Raw genomic sequence first — 16,512 nt, 5'->3', positions numbered from 1 at the left:
TGACGGGAAAAATCAAATTAAAAACGGAGGGGAAAAACTGAAATTGGGTGTGGGAGGGTGTAGAGTAATTGGATGGGGTGATTTAGAGGGGGGCATTAGATTATGTAGATCTAATGGCTTAAATTGCTTCCTAGTTTCTATTTTAATTTTAGTTTGTATTTGATCATTCCCCTATATATATATTGACATCCATACAGTTGGATAGTTGAAAAATATTTTTTTAAAAAAATCGAAATACCAATTCAGGAATAAACAATAGTTCACTATACAAGTCATCCTGAAATTTGACTGTTAAAATGACAAACCAAATAAAATTATTCTCATATGAAACTTTGGTTATATAAGTAATATATATCTATCGACATCCATGCAGTTGGATCATTGAATTTTTTTAATAAAATCGAAACACTAAGTGAGGATTAAACACTATTTAGTTGTACTAGTCAAACTAAAGTTTGACAGTTAAAATGGCAAACCGAATAAAATTATTTTTATATGAAATTTTGGTTATATAAGTAATATATATATATATATATATTAATATCCATGTGATTGGATCATTGAAAAATACTTTTAATAAAATCAAAACACCAAGTGATGATTAAACACTAGTTAATTGTATTATTCAAACTAAAGATTGACTGGTAAAATGACAAACCAAATAAAATTATTTTGATATGAAACTTTGGTTATATCACAAATATATATATATATATATATTGACATCCATACGGTTGGATCGTTGAAAAATAGTTTAAAAAAAATCGAAATACCAATTCAGGAATAAATAATAGTTCATTGTACTAGTCAAACTGAAGCTTGACTGTTAAAATGGCAAATCAAATAAAATTATTCTCATATGAAACTTTGGTTATATAAGTAATATATATCTATTGACATCCATGCAGTTGGATCATTGATTTTTTTAAAAATAAAATCGAAACACTAAGTGAGGATTAAACACTATTTAGTTGTTCTAGTCAAACTAAAGTTTGACTGTTAAAATGGAAAACAAAATAAAATTATTTTGATATGAAACTTTGGTTATATCACTAATATATATATATATTGAAATCCATACGGTTGGATCGTTGAAAAATATTTTTAAAAAAATCGAAACACCAATTCAAGAATAAACAGTAGTTCACTATACTAGTCAAACTGAAGCTTGACTGTTAAAATAGAAAACCAAATAAAATTATTCTCATATGAAACTTTGGTTATATAAGTAATAATATATATCTATTGACATCCATGCGGTTGGATCATTGAAAAATATTTTTAATAAAATAGAAACACAAAGTGAGGATTAAACACTATTTAGTTGTACTAGTCAAACTAAAACTTGACTTTTAAATGGAAAACAAAATAAAATTATTTTGATATAAAAATTTGGTTATATCACTAATATATATATCTATTGACATCCATACGGTTGGATCATTGAAAAATATTTTTAAAAATATCAAAACACCAATTCAGGAATAAATAATAGTTCACTGTACTAGTCAAACTGAAGTTTGACTGTTAAAATGATAAAGCAAATAAAATTATTTTCATATATAACTTTGTTTATATCACTAATATATATATATATATTGACATCCATATGGTTGAATAGTTATTTTGTTTAAAAAAATAAATCGAAACACCAATTCAGGAATAAACAATAGTTCATTATGAAACTTTGGTTATATATGTAATATATATATATATATATATATATATATATATATAGACATTCATGCGGTTGGATCATTGAAAAACATTTTTAATAAAATCAAAACACCAAGTGAGGATTAAATACTAGTTAGTTGTACTAGTCAAACTAAAACTTGACTGTTAAAATGACAAACCAAATAAAATTATTTTTATATGAAACTTTAATTATATCATTAATACATATCCGCGATTAAACAAACTAAACTAAAATAAATCTAAATATAATTAGCTTGATTTGATCGGTATAATGAGCCTTAAGCTAATACAAAATAATAAATACTTAATATTTATAGAGAAATATTCCACAAAATTAAATAGATTACATACTAGAATAATTTTTTAAAATATTAAAATTTAATTTTAATTAAAAAATTGGTTGTAAATAATGATGATTTGACTAAAAAAATTACAATCAAATATAGATAAGTAAAAGTATAAACCACGGCCCAGGCTTTCAAAGCCCAATTATAAAGCCCAAGTTTAGAATCCCCGAAAACCAAACCCTAATAATAATTCATTTATATTATAACATACCCCTCCCGTGTCTTCCGCCTCTCTACACTCGGTCCAGCGCACCCCTCATCCCCTCCCCTACCAACCCAATTAATCTCTCCTTCACCCAGCATCCGCATTTTTTTTTAATTTCGATCACAAACCCCTCAAACTCCCCAAAACCAAACCCTAACTACCCCCCAATTCAACCTATACACACAACCATGGTGGACGTTATCGATAAAGTCGCGTATTTCCAAGCAATCACCGGCGTCGACGACATCGATTTAATCTACGAGATTCTCTCCGCTCACAACTAGGATCTCGAACTCGCCATCTCCTCCTTCACCGATACTAATCAACGGACACGATTATATCATGTTAGTCAAAATCAACGATCAGGATTATGGGGAAGATATGCATGCTTTCATTTTTGATACTTTTTGGGAGTTTCGGGATCATTTCCAGAGTTGTAGGGTTAGATTTTAGTGTTTTATCATACGGATTTGTATTGTGTATAACTTACGCTTTATTTTGTGATATTAAACATTGTATTTGGTTGAGAACTGGCCCAGTTTGTGTTTTTGGCCATAAAATGCTGATTCTAGTTTATTTTGCTCGGGACCAACAATTTGGTAATGATATGATGTTGTTAGGCTTAGTTCTAGATTATAGAAGCAGTTTAGAATTACTTGGTATGCATAAATGAGTTGAAAAATGCAGATTTGAATTTGTATCGATTCTCCAGAACGGGAAAATTGACCGGATTTTGGGAAGCTCACTGGAATCTGGAAATTTTTCGGTTTCCAGCGAGATTTATTTAATTCCGGTGTTAGTTATATTGATCGAATGTAGTTGAAATTAAATTTTTATTATCAATTAAATATGGTTGAATTTATATTTTGGGCGGTCCATTTAGTTTTTTTAAAATTTTTTTAAATGTTTTTGGTGAAATTTTCAAATTTCCAGTGAAAATTCAATTTGACCGCTTCCATTCGAATTTAAAATACAACCGATAGAATTTAATCAGTCGAATTTAGTATAAATACTACTGACCTACTAAATATCACTTCCAAATATACGACCGGTCCTTAAACCTGTTGGATTTAACTAAATTCGACCGCTGACGGTCGAATTTAGTTAAATGCGATCGGTTTTGTACCGGTTGTATTTAGCCGTTTTTCTTGTAGTGTAAAAATCGACCATTTTGATGATTAATTGATGGGTTAATTGCTAATCGATGGATCACATTGGTCAAAATTGGTCGGAAAAATGTTTTTGGAAAAGCCGGGTCAAACTCGGACTAAAATCGGATCAAAATCGTAAATCGGGTCGGCTTCAAACAGACCTCCGAAGTTTATGTATAAGTTTATGCTATAAAACTTTGATTAATGATGTGTTTTGATCAGATAATAAGAAGGCGACGGAAGAATGAATAATTGACGGGGAGAGAGATGTTTACATGATAGTAGGATAATAGAGGAGGGTCATGAATATAAAACCTAATCAAACATACCTAGGTAATTCTGATTAGAGCAGTATCTGAATAGGGAAAGATGTATGGAGACTATTCCCCTACTCCGAAGAATAGGGATACTGTTTCCGTGAAGACTCTCGGCTTAGTTCCCGTTTGAGAAATCTTATAATAAGTAACTTATGACTTAAATTAAATAAGTGACTTACAAGTGATAAATAGATAAATCATTATAAGTTATATAAGTGTTTGGATAATCTTTACTTGTAAGTCAGATTTTTTTTATTTAAATAAATAAAAATAAATAATTTTTAAAAATAATTAACTTATTTCGTGAATTTTAGATAAGATTAACATTTAAAAATATATTTTATATAATTAAAGTTAATAAAAAGGTGAAAAATCAAAATAAGTTGAGAAAAAGTACGTCATTATCAACATTCAACTTATCAGCTTATAAGTTAAAAATTCAACTTATAAGTTAGGTCGACAAACACTCGTCGATAAGTACTTACGGGCTTATAAGTCAATAAGCCACTTCAATATAGGTAGCCAAACAGGCCCTTAGTGTGTGACAACAAAAATGCTGTGTGGTAAAAATGAAAATGAACAAAAATGATATATATTAATACAACAAAAAAGAAGTAATATAAGTACATGAGACAAACCTGAGCCCATGGTTGTATTCACATGAGAAATACCTTCATAGACGCCTCTCTAAATTTTAGATGCTTTATGTTCCCAAACTAACAAAACCCGTGATTTTAGTCAAAATTGGATGGACCTAGTAGGTGGAAACCAGTAGACACAACCCCATCTACTCTAATCCGTCGTCTTGAAGCAACCCTGCTTGAGAGGTCAATACTCTTAACTTTAGGTTTTGGTGATTTTTCAAACTAAAACTTAAAATTAAATTAGATTCCTTAGACACTTAGAATCCTCCCTTAGGGTTTTATGTGTGACACTTTTCGGAATTAAGTCGAACTGAGATATTCCGAATAAAACATTTGAAGAATATTTTGCGCAATATTTGTAGACATGACTTGGGATAGATGTATCAACCTAAGTATATATATTCTATACTAGGTTTTTTCTGTCAAATAAACAAAGGCAACGACTTTAGGCACAAAACCCTTGAACATTCAAACACTACTTTTACGAGTCATAAAAAGTGAAATTATTTAAAAGCAAGTCATAACTTCATGTTTTACTTTCAAGTATAATGAATATATTTATTGAATATTTATATTCAATTTATAATGTCAAATGTCATGCCGATAAACAAAAGATTAATTTTATTCCAAAATACCCGTAAATTCTTATTTATTCAAATAAAATTATTTTTAATTCAAGCTTAAATATTCCTCGAATCTCATAGTCATCATTTCATAAAAACTATTATGTATGAACATTTTTCAAGTCAAAACTTTTGTCTAACTCGTCGCTAAAGACAAATGAATATTTGGTCGCTCCGGAACGCTGTTTTATATTTAAAAAATCCAAAAATACTTCTCGGATATCTTTTAGACTTGAAACTTGAGATTTTTCCTTCGTATCTTACATTCTACCATGTAGATTAATTTTGTAAATTTTGATGACTTTTTTCGAAGGTAAAGTGTGATAAGTTAGTTATTTACTTGTTTTCTTGTGTGTTTATGCTTATACTTTGCAGATCGACCAATCTATGCACTCGATTAACAAGTTTCATTTGCTTTGGTATAAAAAGACACTTGTTCTTGAATTTATTTGTTTAGTGTGTTTCGAAACCATTGTCAAAACTTAAGAGAAGAAAGATCTTGTAATCTTCACCCTTAATATTTCTTATCTTCAATAAACGAAGATATGAAACTAAACTATTCTTGATCTGAACCTATGAACTTGTATCTTGTTTAACCTTAGGTAGTTTAAACTTGATCTTTAGAAATCAAAAAAGTTTATATTTGGTGCAACTTGTTATAATCATTCCTTGGTCATTAAATTAACCTTAAAAAAAGATTAAACAAGCTAGATCACTTGAACTTTAAAGACCAGGTTCAAGAAATAATTTGATTACAGATACATACATTCGGCCGAATATAATTATACGAGCCAAGGTTGGTTTTTGTTAAATCTTAAACCTTATTCCAAGTGCTTGTGATATTTTTGTAGTCTTGAATATTTAAGTCCATAACCTATACTTGGTCTAATTTGTCAAGGACATAAAAGAACAGGAGTAAACAACTTATTTTTCTAAAAATAAGTTAGTAACTTTATTCGGCCGATTATATTACATCATATATCATTCAAGTTTTAATACTTATCTTTCCCACTTGCGTGTGAAGAGTCCCTTGTGTGACTCGTCTTTAAGTGTTTATATATTTTTGTGCACTTATATCTAACACATATTAGCGTGGCGACCGCCAAATACCTTAACGTGTAATAGCGTCATTATAATGTATATATCGAATATATTTATGTATTCGTAGCTTGTATTCTATTATTTGCAGTGAAGAGAAGTGAAGTGAGGTGATCCTTTTTCTAAGACCCAAGTCTTTGGCGTAATAACGAGGAATTAGTAGCCTTTGCACCGTGAGGAAGAGGAAAGACCGAGACGTAAGATCTAAGACCCAAGACCCGCAAAGAAGTATAAGTACATAGTCTACAAAAGGGTGTGCAAGCGCTTGAGGAGGTGACTAGGTTGTTACACTTCGAGATAGTCTTGTACTTTATATTTATCTATTATTTTTTGAGGAGGTTACGTATGTGTAATGCTCCGAGATAAATAGATAGTGGATTGTGAAGACTTCTTCGCCTACTATAAATGAGTTTCTTTATAGTAGAGAAAATCTTGAGTCCGGGGTGGAGTTTGGGGGCTGGAGTAGGGGTGAGTGGACTTCTAGGTTGAGTCCGCTGCGAACCAGGATAAAATTAATGTTTCGTACATTATTATTTTCATATCTTTACTTCTTGCACTTGACTTAATTTTTTCAATTCGCCTAAGTAAACGAGGATAAAAGAAAGTTTTAAAAAGTTACGCTCAAAATTTAAAAAAGGTGAAAGCTATTCAATCCCCCTTCTAACTTATCTTACCCACAAACGAGTCATATCACTAACTAATACCATCTCACTGTGAGATTTAAGGTCTCCATATCCAAACACAATTGATCAGCCCACGTCCTACGTGGTCGACCTCGTTTTCGCTTTCCCCCGACCGATATGCCTTCAACTCCTGTAATCGGGGCTAATGCACGTCTTCTTCGAACATGTCCATACCAACATAATCTACTATCCTTAATTTTTTTTACAATAGACTTAACACCTAATGCATGTCGAAATGCATAATTTGGTATCTGATCCATCCTTGTACAACCACAGATCCATCACAACATACACATTTACACCCTCTCTAACCGACGTTCTTCGGCCATCCTCAATGGCTAACACTCTGAGCCATATAACAATGATGGTCTAACCATAGCCTTATAAAATGTACCATTCAACTTCAAAGGTATGCCTTTATCATATAACACTCTTGTGGTAGCTCTCCATTTAACCCAACCGGCCTTAATACGATACGTAACATCAGAAACAATATACATGTTACTATCAATAATGGAACCAAGATACTTAAAACAATTAGTTACTGGAACTTGATCTTCACCAATATACACGACAACATCTGCCTCATTAATTTCCCTACTAAAATTATCCCAAAGGTACTCAGTTTTAGAACGGCTCAAACACAAGCCCTTAACCTCTAATAAAACACGCCATTGTTCTTAAGTATACATTTACCTCACCTCGAGACTTAGCTATCAACACAACGTCATCAGCAAATAACATACATCAAGGCACATTAGTTTGGATATCACGGGTAATCGCATCCAGAATAACTATAAATAGAAATTGACTTAACACTGATGCGTGATGAAGTCCTATCTTAACAGGGAAATATTGAATATCTCCAATTGGTATCCAAACTCATGTCCGTACTTTTGAGTACATCCCCTGATTAATGCTTACATATAATTGTAGAACCCCTTGAGCTTGTAAACAACTCTAAATAACCTCTCCTGGTACGCTGTCATAAGCCTTTTTGAGATCTATAATGTAACAACCCCTTCTTGAAAATCGAATGAGATTTACTTATAATCCATAAACCTACAAACAGAGAACTAATATATTTCTAACAATAATTAAGCAGTCTAAATATCTCTAAAATAATATTAAATCTCCAAACTGTTTTAAAAAATAAATATATATATATATATATATGTCGGAATCTCTAAATAAATAATTACATCTAGATAAAGATAAAGTCCAAAATCCTAATCAACAAAAATAGGGTATCTCTCAAACACATAGTCCCAGATCCCCCTAAATACCTGCAAGAAAAAGAATTCGGCATGAGCCAAACGCCCAATACGAATTTGGAATATAATTTATAAAACGAGCGATCAAAAATAAGTAATTTGCAGTTTACAATATATCAATAATTTTAGAAACAAGTTAGGCAGATGCAACGAGGGGCTAGGATATTTTATACCGAGATTAGAACATATACAAATACACACATCATAGGGTACCTAATGCGTGCAACAAAACGAATAACGTGTACGACATATACAACATCACCGTAAATTAAATCACAAATCAAACTCTAGGTGCACCCGCGTAACCTGAACAAATATCAAATGTGCAAAAGTTCCTCCCAAGAGCTAATAGAAGGATACGTCGTGACCAATCACACTGTCACGAAAGTGTCATGCCACAGGTGCCGCAATGACATGATTGTAGTACCCCTAGATCTGGTTAACTCGGTATACCCTATATCACTAAGGGTTCAAATAAAATATTCTCGCAAAATTTTAAAATCATCTATCACAGGTAATTCATATTTTCAAGACATAGGGTGTCATAAATAATTTTTAAAAACCGCATAATCCGATTTTTAAAAATTTTCCAAATCAATTTTTAAAATAGTTTTCGGAAGTCAAAATGATCAAACAATATTAACGGAATGAATGAAATATGAAATTGAACAAATCATGGATATTTAACTTATAAGAGAAGTAGCGCTGAATAAAAAGAGATAAAATCCGTACCTCAAAATGACAATATCGCATTCTAACGAAATTTGCAAACAACCTAATCACTAAACTCCCAATTCCAATGTAATTTACAAAACCATAATTTGTTATTGACAATTCATTTATATAAACATACTAGTGAATTGTAACCATTTAATAACCAACACCAGTTACATTACACCAACTTAATTAGTAGATGTACACCATATCTATTAAAATTATTTTTTAATAACCCAGGGGCATCTTGCCGATTCAAACAATGAGATAACTAGTGCTCCTCTGTTTGCACCTATATAAACTAAATGCATGTTAACTTAGTTCGAATTATTTATTTATTAACTAAATTAGTATAGTTCTCAATAATTAATGGCTAACAACATTAGACTATTGTATTAAACTTATTATTATGAATTTGGCATGAATACTTTAAATACGGATATTAAGTGAAAACTCAAATTTTAATTATATAATAAATAAAAATATTAAATCAAATACACTTACGACTCAACCTATTATCATGCTAATACTCTCGATTCATATTAGCCTTACTCTCAGTTCCGTGACAGTGTGATTGGTCACGACGTATCCTTCTGTTAGCTCTTGGGAGGAGCTTTACACATTTAATATTTGTTCAGGATACGTGGGTGCACCCAGAATTTGATTTGTGATTTGATTTACGGTGACGTTGTATATGCCGTACACGTTATCCGTTCTGTTGCACACATTAGGTACCCTATGATGTGTGTATTTGTATCTGTTCTGATCTCGATATGAAATATCCTAATCCCTCGTTGCATCAGCCTTACTTGTTTTTAAAATTATTGATTTATTGTAAACTGTAAATTACTTATTTCAGATCTCTCGTTTTATAAACTGTATTCCAAATCCGTACTGGGTGTTTGACTCATACCGTATTCTTTTTCAAGCAGGTATTTAGGGGGATCTGGGACTGTGTGTTGGAAAGATACCCTATTTTTGTTGATTAGGATTTTGGACTTTATCTTTATCTAGACGTAATTATTTTTTAGAGATTTTAATATTTTAATATTTGGATTTTTAAAACAGTTTGGAGATTTAATATTATTTTAGAGATATTTAGCTTGTTTAGTTATTGTTATAAATATATTAGTGCTCTATTTGTATGTTTATGGATTAGAAGTAATATCTCCTTCGATTTTCAAGAAGGGCTGTTAGAAAGATGGTATCAGAGCCGATTCTCGAAAGTTTGATGCGTCAAGTTGCCGAAGGTGGGGACACGAAGGCTGGTGGTATTATTCCACAATGGCAAGAGCTCCGGAGGTGGGGACACGAAACCATCAAGTATTATCCTACAATGGCTAGAGAGGAACGATCCGGACCTATGGACTGTCTGTTCGGGCCTGACGAGGACGTCAGGAGTTTAAGTGGGGGAGTTTGTAACACCCAAGTCCCACATCGAGGAGATTTGGTATTTATGTTTAGTTTATAAGATAAAGTACTACTACTACTTGCAGCAACAAATCATGATATTTTGGGGGCATGTGGTGGATTAGTCGTTACCCAAGCTGGCTGCATTTAGGACAATAGGCTTCAGTTTATTTCGGACTCGGAATCGGGACTTGACCCGATTTTCCTAAAAGGCTCGGGATTTGACATGGTTGTCATATATAAACATCATTTGAAGATTTTTACGGTGTTCTCGATATATCTCCACGAGACCACGAATGAGATAAATTACCTCAGTCGTTTACCTACTAGACATGAAACCAAAATTATTAATATGAATATGAATGGGTAATATTATTAGGCTATCGAATATTTTAAATAATAATTATAAGGGTTATGAATATGAGTAGGTAATATAATTAGGCTATCGAATATTAAATGATTTGGGCTCTGAATACAAGCCCATGGGCCATAGTTATCCCAGTCGAAACCTGTCTAATTTACTAATTGTATTATTTATACTATTTATTTAAAATTTAAAATTAAATATATATCCGATTTTCACTCCAATTAATCCCCGAATTACCCATTAATTCATAATCAGTACCTCTACCGATTAGTACTGATTTCAATTTTTACAACCATGGTTACGACCCATTAACATTCTAAAAACTAGACTAAAATTGAATTCAACAATTTTTAATTAGAATTTAAATCTGATTACATATTTTGAGTCATATTTGATTCAGATAATTAACTGTTTAGGTTTAATCGGTTTCAGGTCAAAATCAAGTATATTATTTTGAAATATTATAGATTTGGTTATTTTTAGATCGGATCAATCCGACTTTCAAATTATTATTCGACGACTGCTTTAACAAATCTTTTCAAATCTTTTTTTACAACGTTTTCAAACTTTCAATTGTTGTCATTTCAGTAATTTTTACATAATCATCAGTTGCATCAGCTGAAATTCCATGTGCAAGCATCCTGTGCGCTGCTGTTATTTTTTGCGGAGATGATAATCGACGAACTCTAACGGCATCACTTATTTGAGTAAGGTAATTATCATGAAGTATAACTGCTTCTTGAATTCGTAGGAATAATGATCTACGTATCAAAAATCTTCTAGAAAAATATTCATCTGAATATGTTGGTGTATCAAAAAAGTAATCATGATAAAATCTTTCATGACTTTCTTCTCTATTTAGATTAAACACACGATGATTCATCACTAATCTACCATGATGCAATGCCATATTTTCTCTGCGGTATTGAAGATATTTGATAAGCAACATTGATCATAGTCAGTAGGGCTTGAGTTTCTTCTTCTTCGGCACTCATCAACTCATGGATGATTCAAATATTGTTAGACGTTGTGAAATGAATTCAAGTATGTTTGGATAATATGCTAGGACGTCTAACAAATATATATCTTATTAAAATATAACCATTTGAATATAGCTGTTAAAATATAATTGTTATAATATAGCCAATGACGGATTTACATGATGGGCTAAGGGGGTTTCAACACACCCCTGAGTCCATAACTTCTTCATATATTTTTCTAAAATATGGGTATTTTGTATATTAGCCCACCCAGCAAAAAATAAGCCCACCCTTTTATATCCTTGAGCACAGCCCATAGACTAAATTATTTTGTGACATTATACACACTAACTTGGAGACACGAGACTTTTAATTAGTCCATCGAATGGATTAAAAAGAAAAGAACAAACTGCTGCTCTCGGCTACTAACTACTCCTGCTCCCTCCTGCTTCTTCACTCACAAATTCTTCACTCACAAATATAGCTTCTTCCCCACCAAAAAAAATATTAATGATGCCCCACTCTTGCTACAATCCTAAATACGCCACTGAATATGGCCGTTGGAATATAGCTGTTATAATACATAATCATTACAATTTCAAAATTCAAATTATCAATTAAATATTATTTTTAAAATATAGGAAACTAATATAGAGTATATCATTTAAATTAAATAATTGTTTGACCCTCTATATTTTATATTTTAATAAGGCACCATTAACTTAATATATTTTAGGTATTCAAAATAGAAATTCTTATTGGAGTTACTCTAAGTTACACCCTAAGTATGACCCAAATATGTGAGAGGGATGCATATTTCAATTTTTCGAAAGTTACAAAGAACACGCATACCTGCGTTATCCATTTTTGTCCTTATGCATACACGCATTTACTTCATGCGTATTCTTTTGAAATAAAAATGGGAAGACATGCATCATACACTTTTTTCAAGCTTGTAAGTATGATTTTCTTTAATATATTACATACTAATTATTAAATAATTGATCGAAGAAAGCCTATATGCATGCTATATCAAAATTAAGAAAAATAAAATGCAAAACTTTGCACATAATAATAATAATAATAATAATAATAATAAACTAAATTTAAAGATAAAAGTTAAAAATAATAATTTAATAATCAAGCCGCCCAATGAGGACTAAGTTGATTCAATATTAAGGAAGCAGTCCATTCATGACCACGATGTTTGGTGCTACTCTAAAAGGCACACTAGTAGTGTACTACTTGTGCCAACACACCATTTTTATATACTATTCTATTGCGGCACACAGAAATTTAAGCTTATGCGAGCACTTTTTATGCTAGTTATTCAAAGTCCTATGGCGTGCGGGCTGGCGGGCGGATTTGTTTTTCATTATTTCATAGAAAACACGTTAATACTAGCCAGGTTATAAATAAGCAAGTTGGAATCTTAGGAACTTCAGAGCAAAACACACTAAAAGAGTAACACAGAGGAGAATATCATTATTTGCATCTTCTTCGTGAGAAAAAAAAAAATGGGTGCAGGTGGGCGTATGTCTGCTCCCTCTAGTGGCAAGAAAACCGAAACAGAAGCACTTCGACGAGCTCCTCATGAGAAGCCACCGTTCACCATTGGTGATCTTAAGAAAGCCATTCCTGCACATTGTTTCGAAAAATCTCTTGTTACTTCTTTTCGATATCTCATTCAAGATCTCCTTATGGCCTATGCTCTTTACTATGTTGCTACTACTTACATAGACCAATATCTTCCTAGTCCTCTTAATTACTTGGCTTGGGCAGCTTACATTGCTGTTCAAGGCTGTGTTTTAACGGGGGCTTGGGTTGTAGGTCATGAATGTGATCATGATGCATTTAGCAACTATGGTTGGGTTAATGACCTTGTTGGCCTAGTTGTCCACTCATCACTTTTGGTCCCTTATTTCTCTTGGAAAATTAGCCATAGACGTCACCATGCCAACACTCAATCACTTGAGAATGATGAGGTGTATGTTCCAAGATTCAGGTCCAACATCCGAAACTACTACAAAATTCTCAACAATCCACCAGGACGTGTCCTTGTGTGGGTTATCACACTTCTTATAGGGTTTCCTATTTACTTGATGTTCAATGTTTCGGGACACAAGTATGAGAGGTGGACTTCACACTACGATCCCCATAGCCCTCTTTACACTGAACGTGAGCGCAAACAAATTATTATTTCTGATGTTGCAATTCTTGCTGTCATCTATGGTCTGTACCGTCTTGTATTACTCAAAGGATTTGCGTGGGTTTTCTGTGTTTATGGAGGTCCATTGCTAGTTGTTAACGGATGGTTCACGTTGATCACAATCCTCAATCACACTCATCCTTCTGTGCCTTACTACGATTCAAGTGAATGGGATTGGTTGAGGGGAGCTCTATGCACAGTCGACAGAGACTATGGAATTCTGAACAAGGTATTCCACAATGTGTGCAATGCTCATGTTTGTCACCATATTTTCTCCATGATCCCACATTACCACGGACTTGAAGCAACAGAAGCCATGAAGCCTGTGTTGGGCGATTACTATCAATACGATGGAACTCCGATTCTCAAGGCAATGTACAGAGAAATGAAGGAATGCATCTACGTCGAGAAAGATGAAGGTGAGACTAAAGGTGTCTACTGGTACAGAAAGGAGTTGTAGCTTTGACGCCCTAGATGTTGTTACTCTGGGGAGAGACTATCCCCTGTCTTGTTGTAATTGCATTGTCTTTCCTAAGTTTCTGAGTATTGTTTGATGAGCTAGAAACCATTACTCAATGCAATAAAAAGGAATTCTATGCAATTCGATCTAAATTGTTAAGTGAATGAATAAATTGGATCATATAGTATCGTAACACTTATAATTGATTGTACATTAAACAATACATCAAACTGGAGCAGTTGAGCATTTAGATGTAATAATTTACAACTTTCTAAGCAACTTAACAATTTTACACAACATACAACTTTTTTTTTTAATGGCAAAACAAGCCTGTCCAATATAAGTAAGCTAAAGACAATTATGATTCACATTATACATATACATATTTACTGTCTGATAAGATCAAAAGTTTACATAATATTGCATGCTGGACTGGGCTCATCTTGCCGGCCTAAATATACTACAGCTACTCTGTCATATGTAGGATAGTTCTGGCCCATATATTGTGGTGGGTAATTGTTGCCTATGTATGGCTGGGGAACATATGGCTGAAGCTGCAGCTGAGGTTGATTCTGGGCTTGGGCTTTTTGATCAGGCTTTTTATCATCTGGCTTTTTCTCCGGGGGCTTTTTTTCTGGCGGGGGTTTCTTTTCTTCAGGCTTCTTTTGGTCTGTTGGCTTTGGAGGAGCAGATGGAGGCCCAATACTGACCACTTCAACACATTTGTCAGTTTTTCTAGTTCGGCGAATGATTTCATATGGATCTGCTGCACCTGTTACCGTTAAAATTCCTTTGGCTGCATCAGCTTCCACTATGTCTACACCTGCATGCAATTTCATCCACTCTTCTGTAATTTATACTCGAATTTATATGCCTTATATGGAATAGGTTACAAGGCCAAGTATTGTAACTTATTGTAGCTGGAACTTGGATTTGATTCATAAAATGTTAAGAAAACTAGGAAAAAAAACACTTGACAAGTAAAATATCGGGGTATCAACATAACATATTTAGTATGTCCAGTTGGGAAGTAGAGTGTGGAACGTAAGATATATTTCTACCGTTATAGTATTGTAGGCATAGAGAGGCTGTGTTCGTTAAAATCCCGGGCTTTCGAGAAAGAATGTACCATCTAAAAATTTATAAAAAGAAAAGTGCATAGAAACGTAATACCTGGTATTCCAGACACTGCTTTAAGGATTTTCTTTTTCCATCTCTCGTCAGAAATATCAACCTTCAGGACTGTCTTATGAATCATGGAAGAACTAGACTATTCAACTTCTTCTGTCGACTCTATATCAGCAATTAGGATTAGAGCAAACAAATGTAAAACTTACAGAACATTTTATTTATGTTTTTTCATTCTTCTTGACTATAAACCAGCAGCATATACCATTGGTGGATCATCGAGCGGCTGCAAATCTCTCATATTATATATACAAAATTTCGCGAGGGGATTATATTATATGTTTTGAACAAGCCTTTTCTTTATTTAAATCGCCAAATAATAAGACATTTTCGATCCAGTTTAAACTGAGTTAACTTCAAGTTGTTATTTTTATCTTTAACAATCTATTCAGGATATAGCAATCAGACACAATTTAATAAGTTTTAACTGGTCATGTGATATAATATTGGTTAGACAGAAAATGACATAAAATATTTGACCTTTTCAATGTTAAAGCACATTGTGCCAATGGCCCAAGTAATATATATATTCCATTTTTTTGTTTGATTTGTTTAGAATGAATGTTACATGAGAAAAAAGAAATAAAAAAATGAAAATGTGCAGAGTCTGTGCAAGGAGACTTGTGAAAAGAATGGGTAAAAAGCAAGAACGAACCTTCAATTCACTACTAAATTTGGGGGATTTGCAGATCTCGTACAAACGATTTTATATATGGACAACTAGTCTAGTCGGAATCACCAAAAAGAAGATCCTGATATCTTAAGAGTGCCATTAACAAAGTTACAGAAATATGCTATTTTGTCATGATAAAGATCAATCAGGGGTGTCCATGAATTTTTTGACATTATTTAATGATGGCCAAGGCAATGTCGATATCGGGGTTCGATTGAAGTTGCGTATTTAGCCAACCACCATTTTTCTGATGATGAGACCTGAAGAGACCTTTAATAGTGGAGAATGGTGCAACTTGAAAACGTGAAAGAATAGAGCCGGGAGCCACCAAGGCTTCCTATCAAGCACATTTGCCAGGTTACTGAGTCACGAATATGGTTTGCTGCATAATCATTGTATTTATTACATGAAGTGATCATAAGAAAGTTGATAAATAAAGATGGATCCCTCCGCTACCAAGAACTGGGAGTA

At 32.7% G+C, this 16,512-nt stretch overlaps 2 protein-coding genes across 2 annotated transcripts; one reads left to right on the top strand and one right to left on the bottom strand.

Annotated features, from left to right (window-relative positions):
- Positions 1-7,104: 7,104 nt before the first annotated feature.
- On the bottom strand, positions 7,105-11,441 carry LOC141659860 (uncharacterized). Its single transcript, XM_074466786.1, has 2 exons — positions 11,099-11,441; positions 7,105-7,424 (listed from the first exon to the last, which is right to left on the bottom strand). The coding sequence occupies exons 1-2, from the start codon at positions 11,439-11,441 to the stop codon at positions 7,105-7,107; spliced, it is 663 nt and encodes a 220-aa protein (XP_074322887.1).
- A 1,511-nt stretch (positions 11,442-12,952) lies between these two features.
- On the top strand, positions 12,953-14,372 carry LOC141723530 (delta(12)-fatty-acid desaturase FAD2-like). The gene has a single exon (XM_074525358.1). It carries the CDS (start codon positions 13,029-13,031, stop codon positions 14,178-14,180), a length of 1,152 nt encoding a protein of 383 aa, XP_074381459.1. The 5' UTR covers positions 12,953-13,028; the 3' UTR covers positions 14,181-14,372.
- The last annotated feature ends 2,140 nt before the right edge of the window (positions 14,373-16,512 follow it).

Source organism: Apium graveolens, chromosome 5 (genome assembly GCF_009905375.1).
Source record: "Apium graveolens cultivar Ventura chromosome 5, ASM990537v1, whole genome shotgun sequence".
NCBI lineage: Eukaryota > Viridiplantae > Streptophyta > Magnoliopsida > Apiales > Apiaceae > Apium > Apium graveolens.
The sequence above is the reverse complement of the archived record's forward strand: the minus strand, read 5'-3'. Positions and strand labels throughout refer to the sequence as shown.

Bases quoted from the DNA above. Each gene is read 5' to 3' on its own strand.
- LOC141659860 (XM_074466786.1), bottom strand. From the start codon at position 11,441: ATGGCATTGCATCATGGTAGATTAGTGATGAATCATCGTGTGTTTAAT. The intron at 7,425-11,098 runs GTTTGAAAACGT...GTGTTTTATTAG, and splicing joins TGAAATGACAACAATTGAAA to AGGTTAAGGGCTTGTGTTTG.
- LOC141723530 (XM_074525358.1), top strand. From the start codon at position 13,029: ATGGGTGCAGGTGGGCGTATGTCTGCTCCCTCTAGTGGCAAGAAAACC.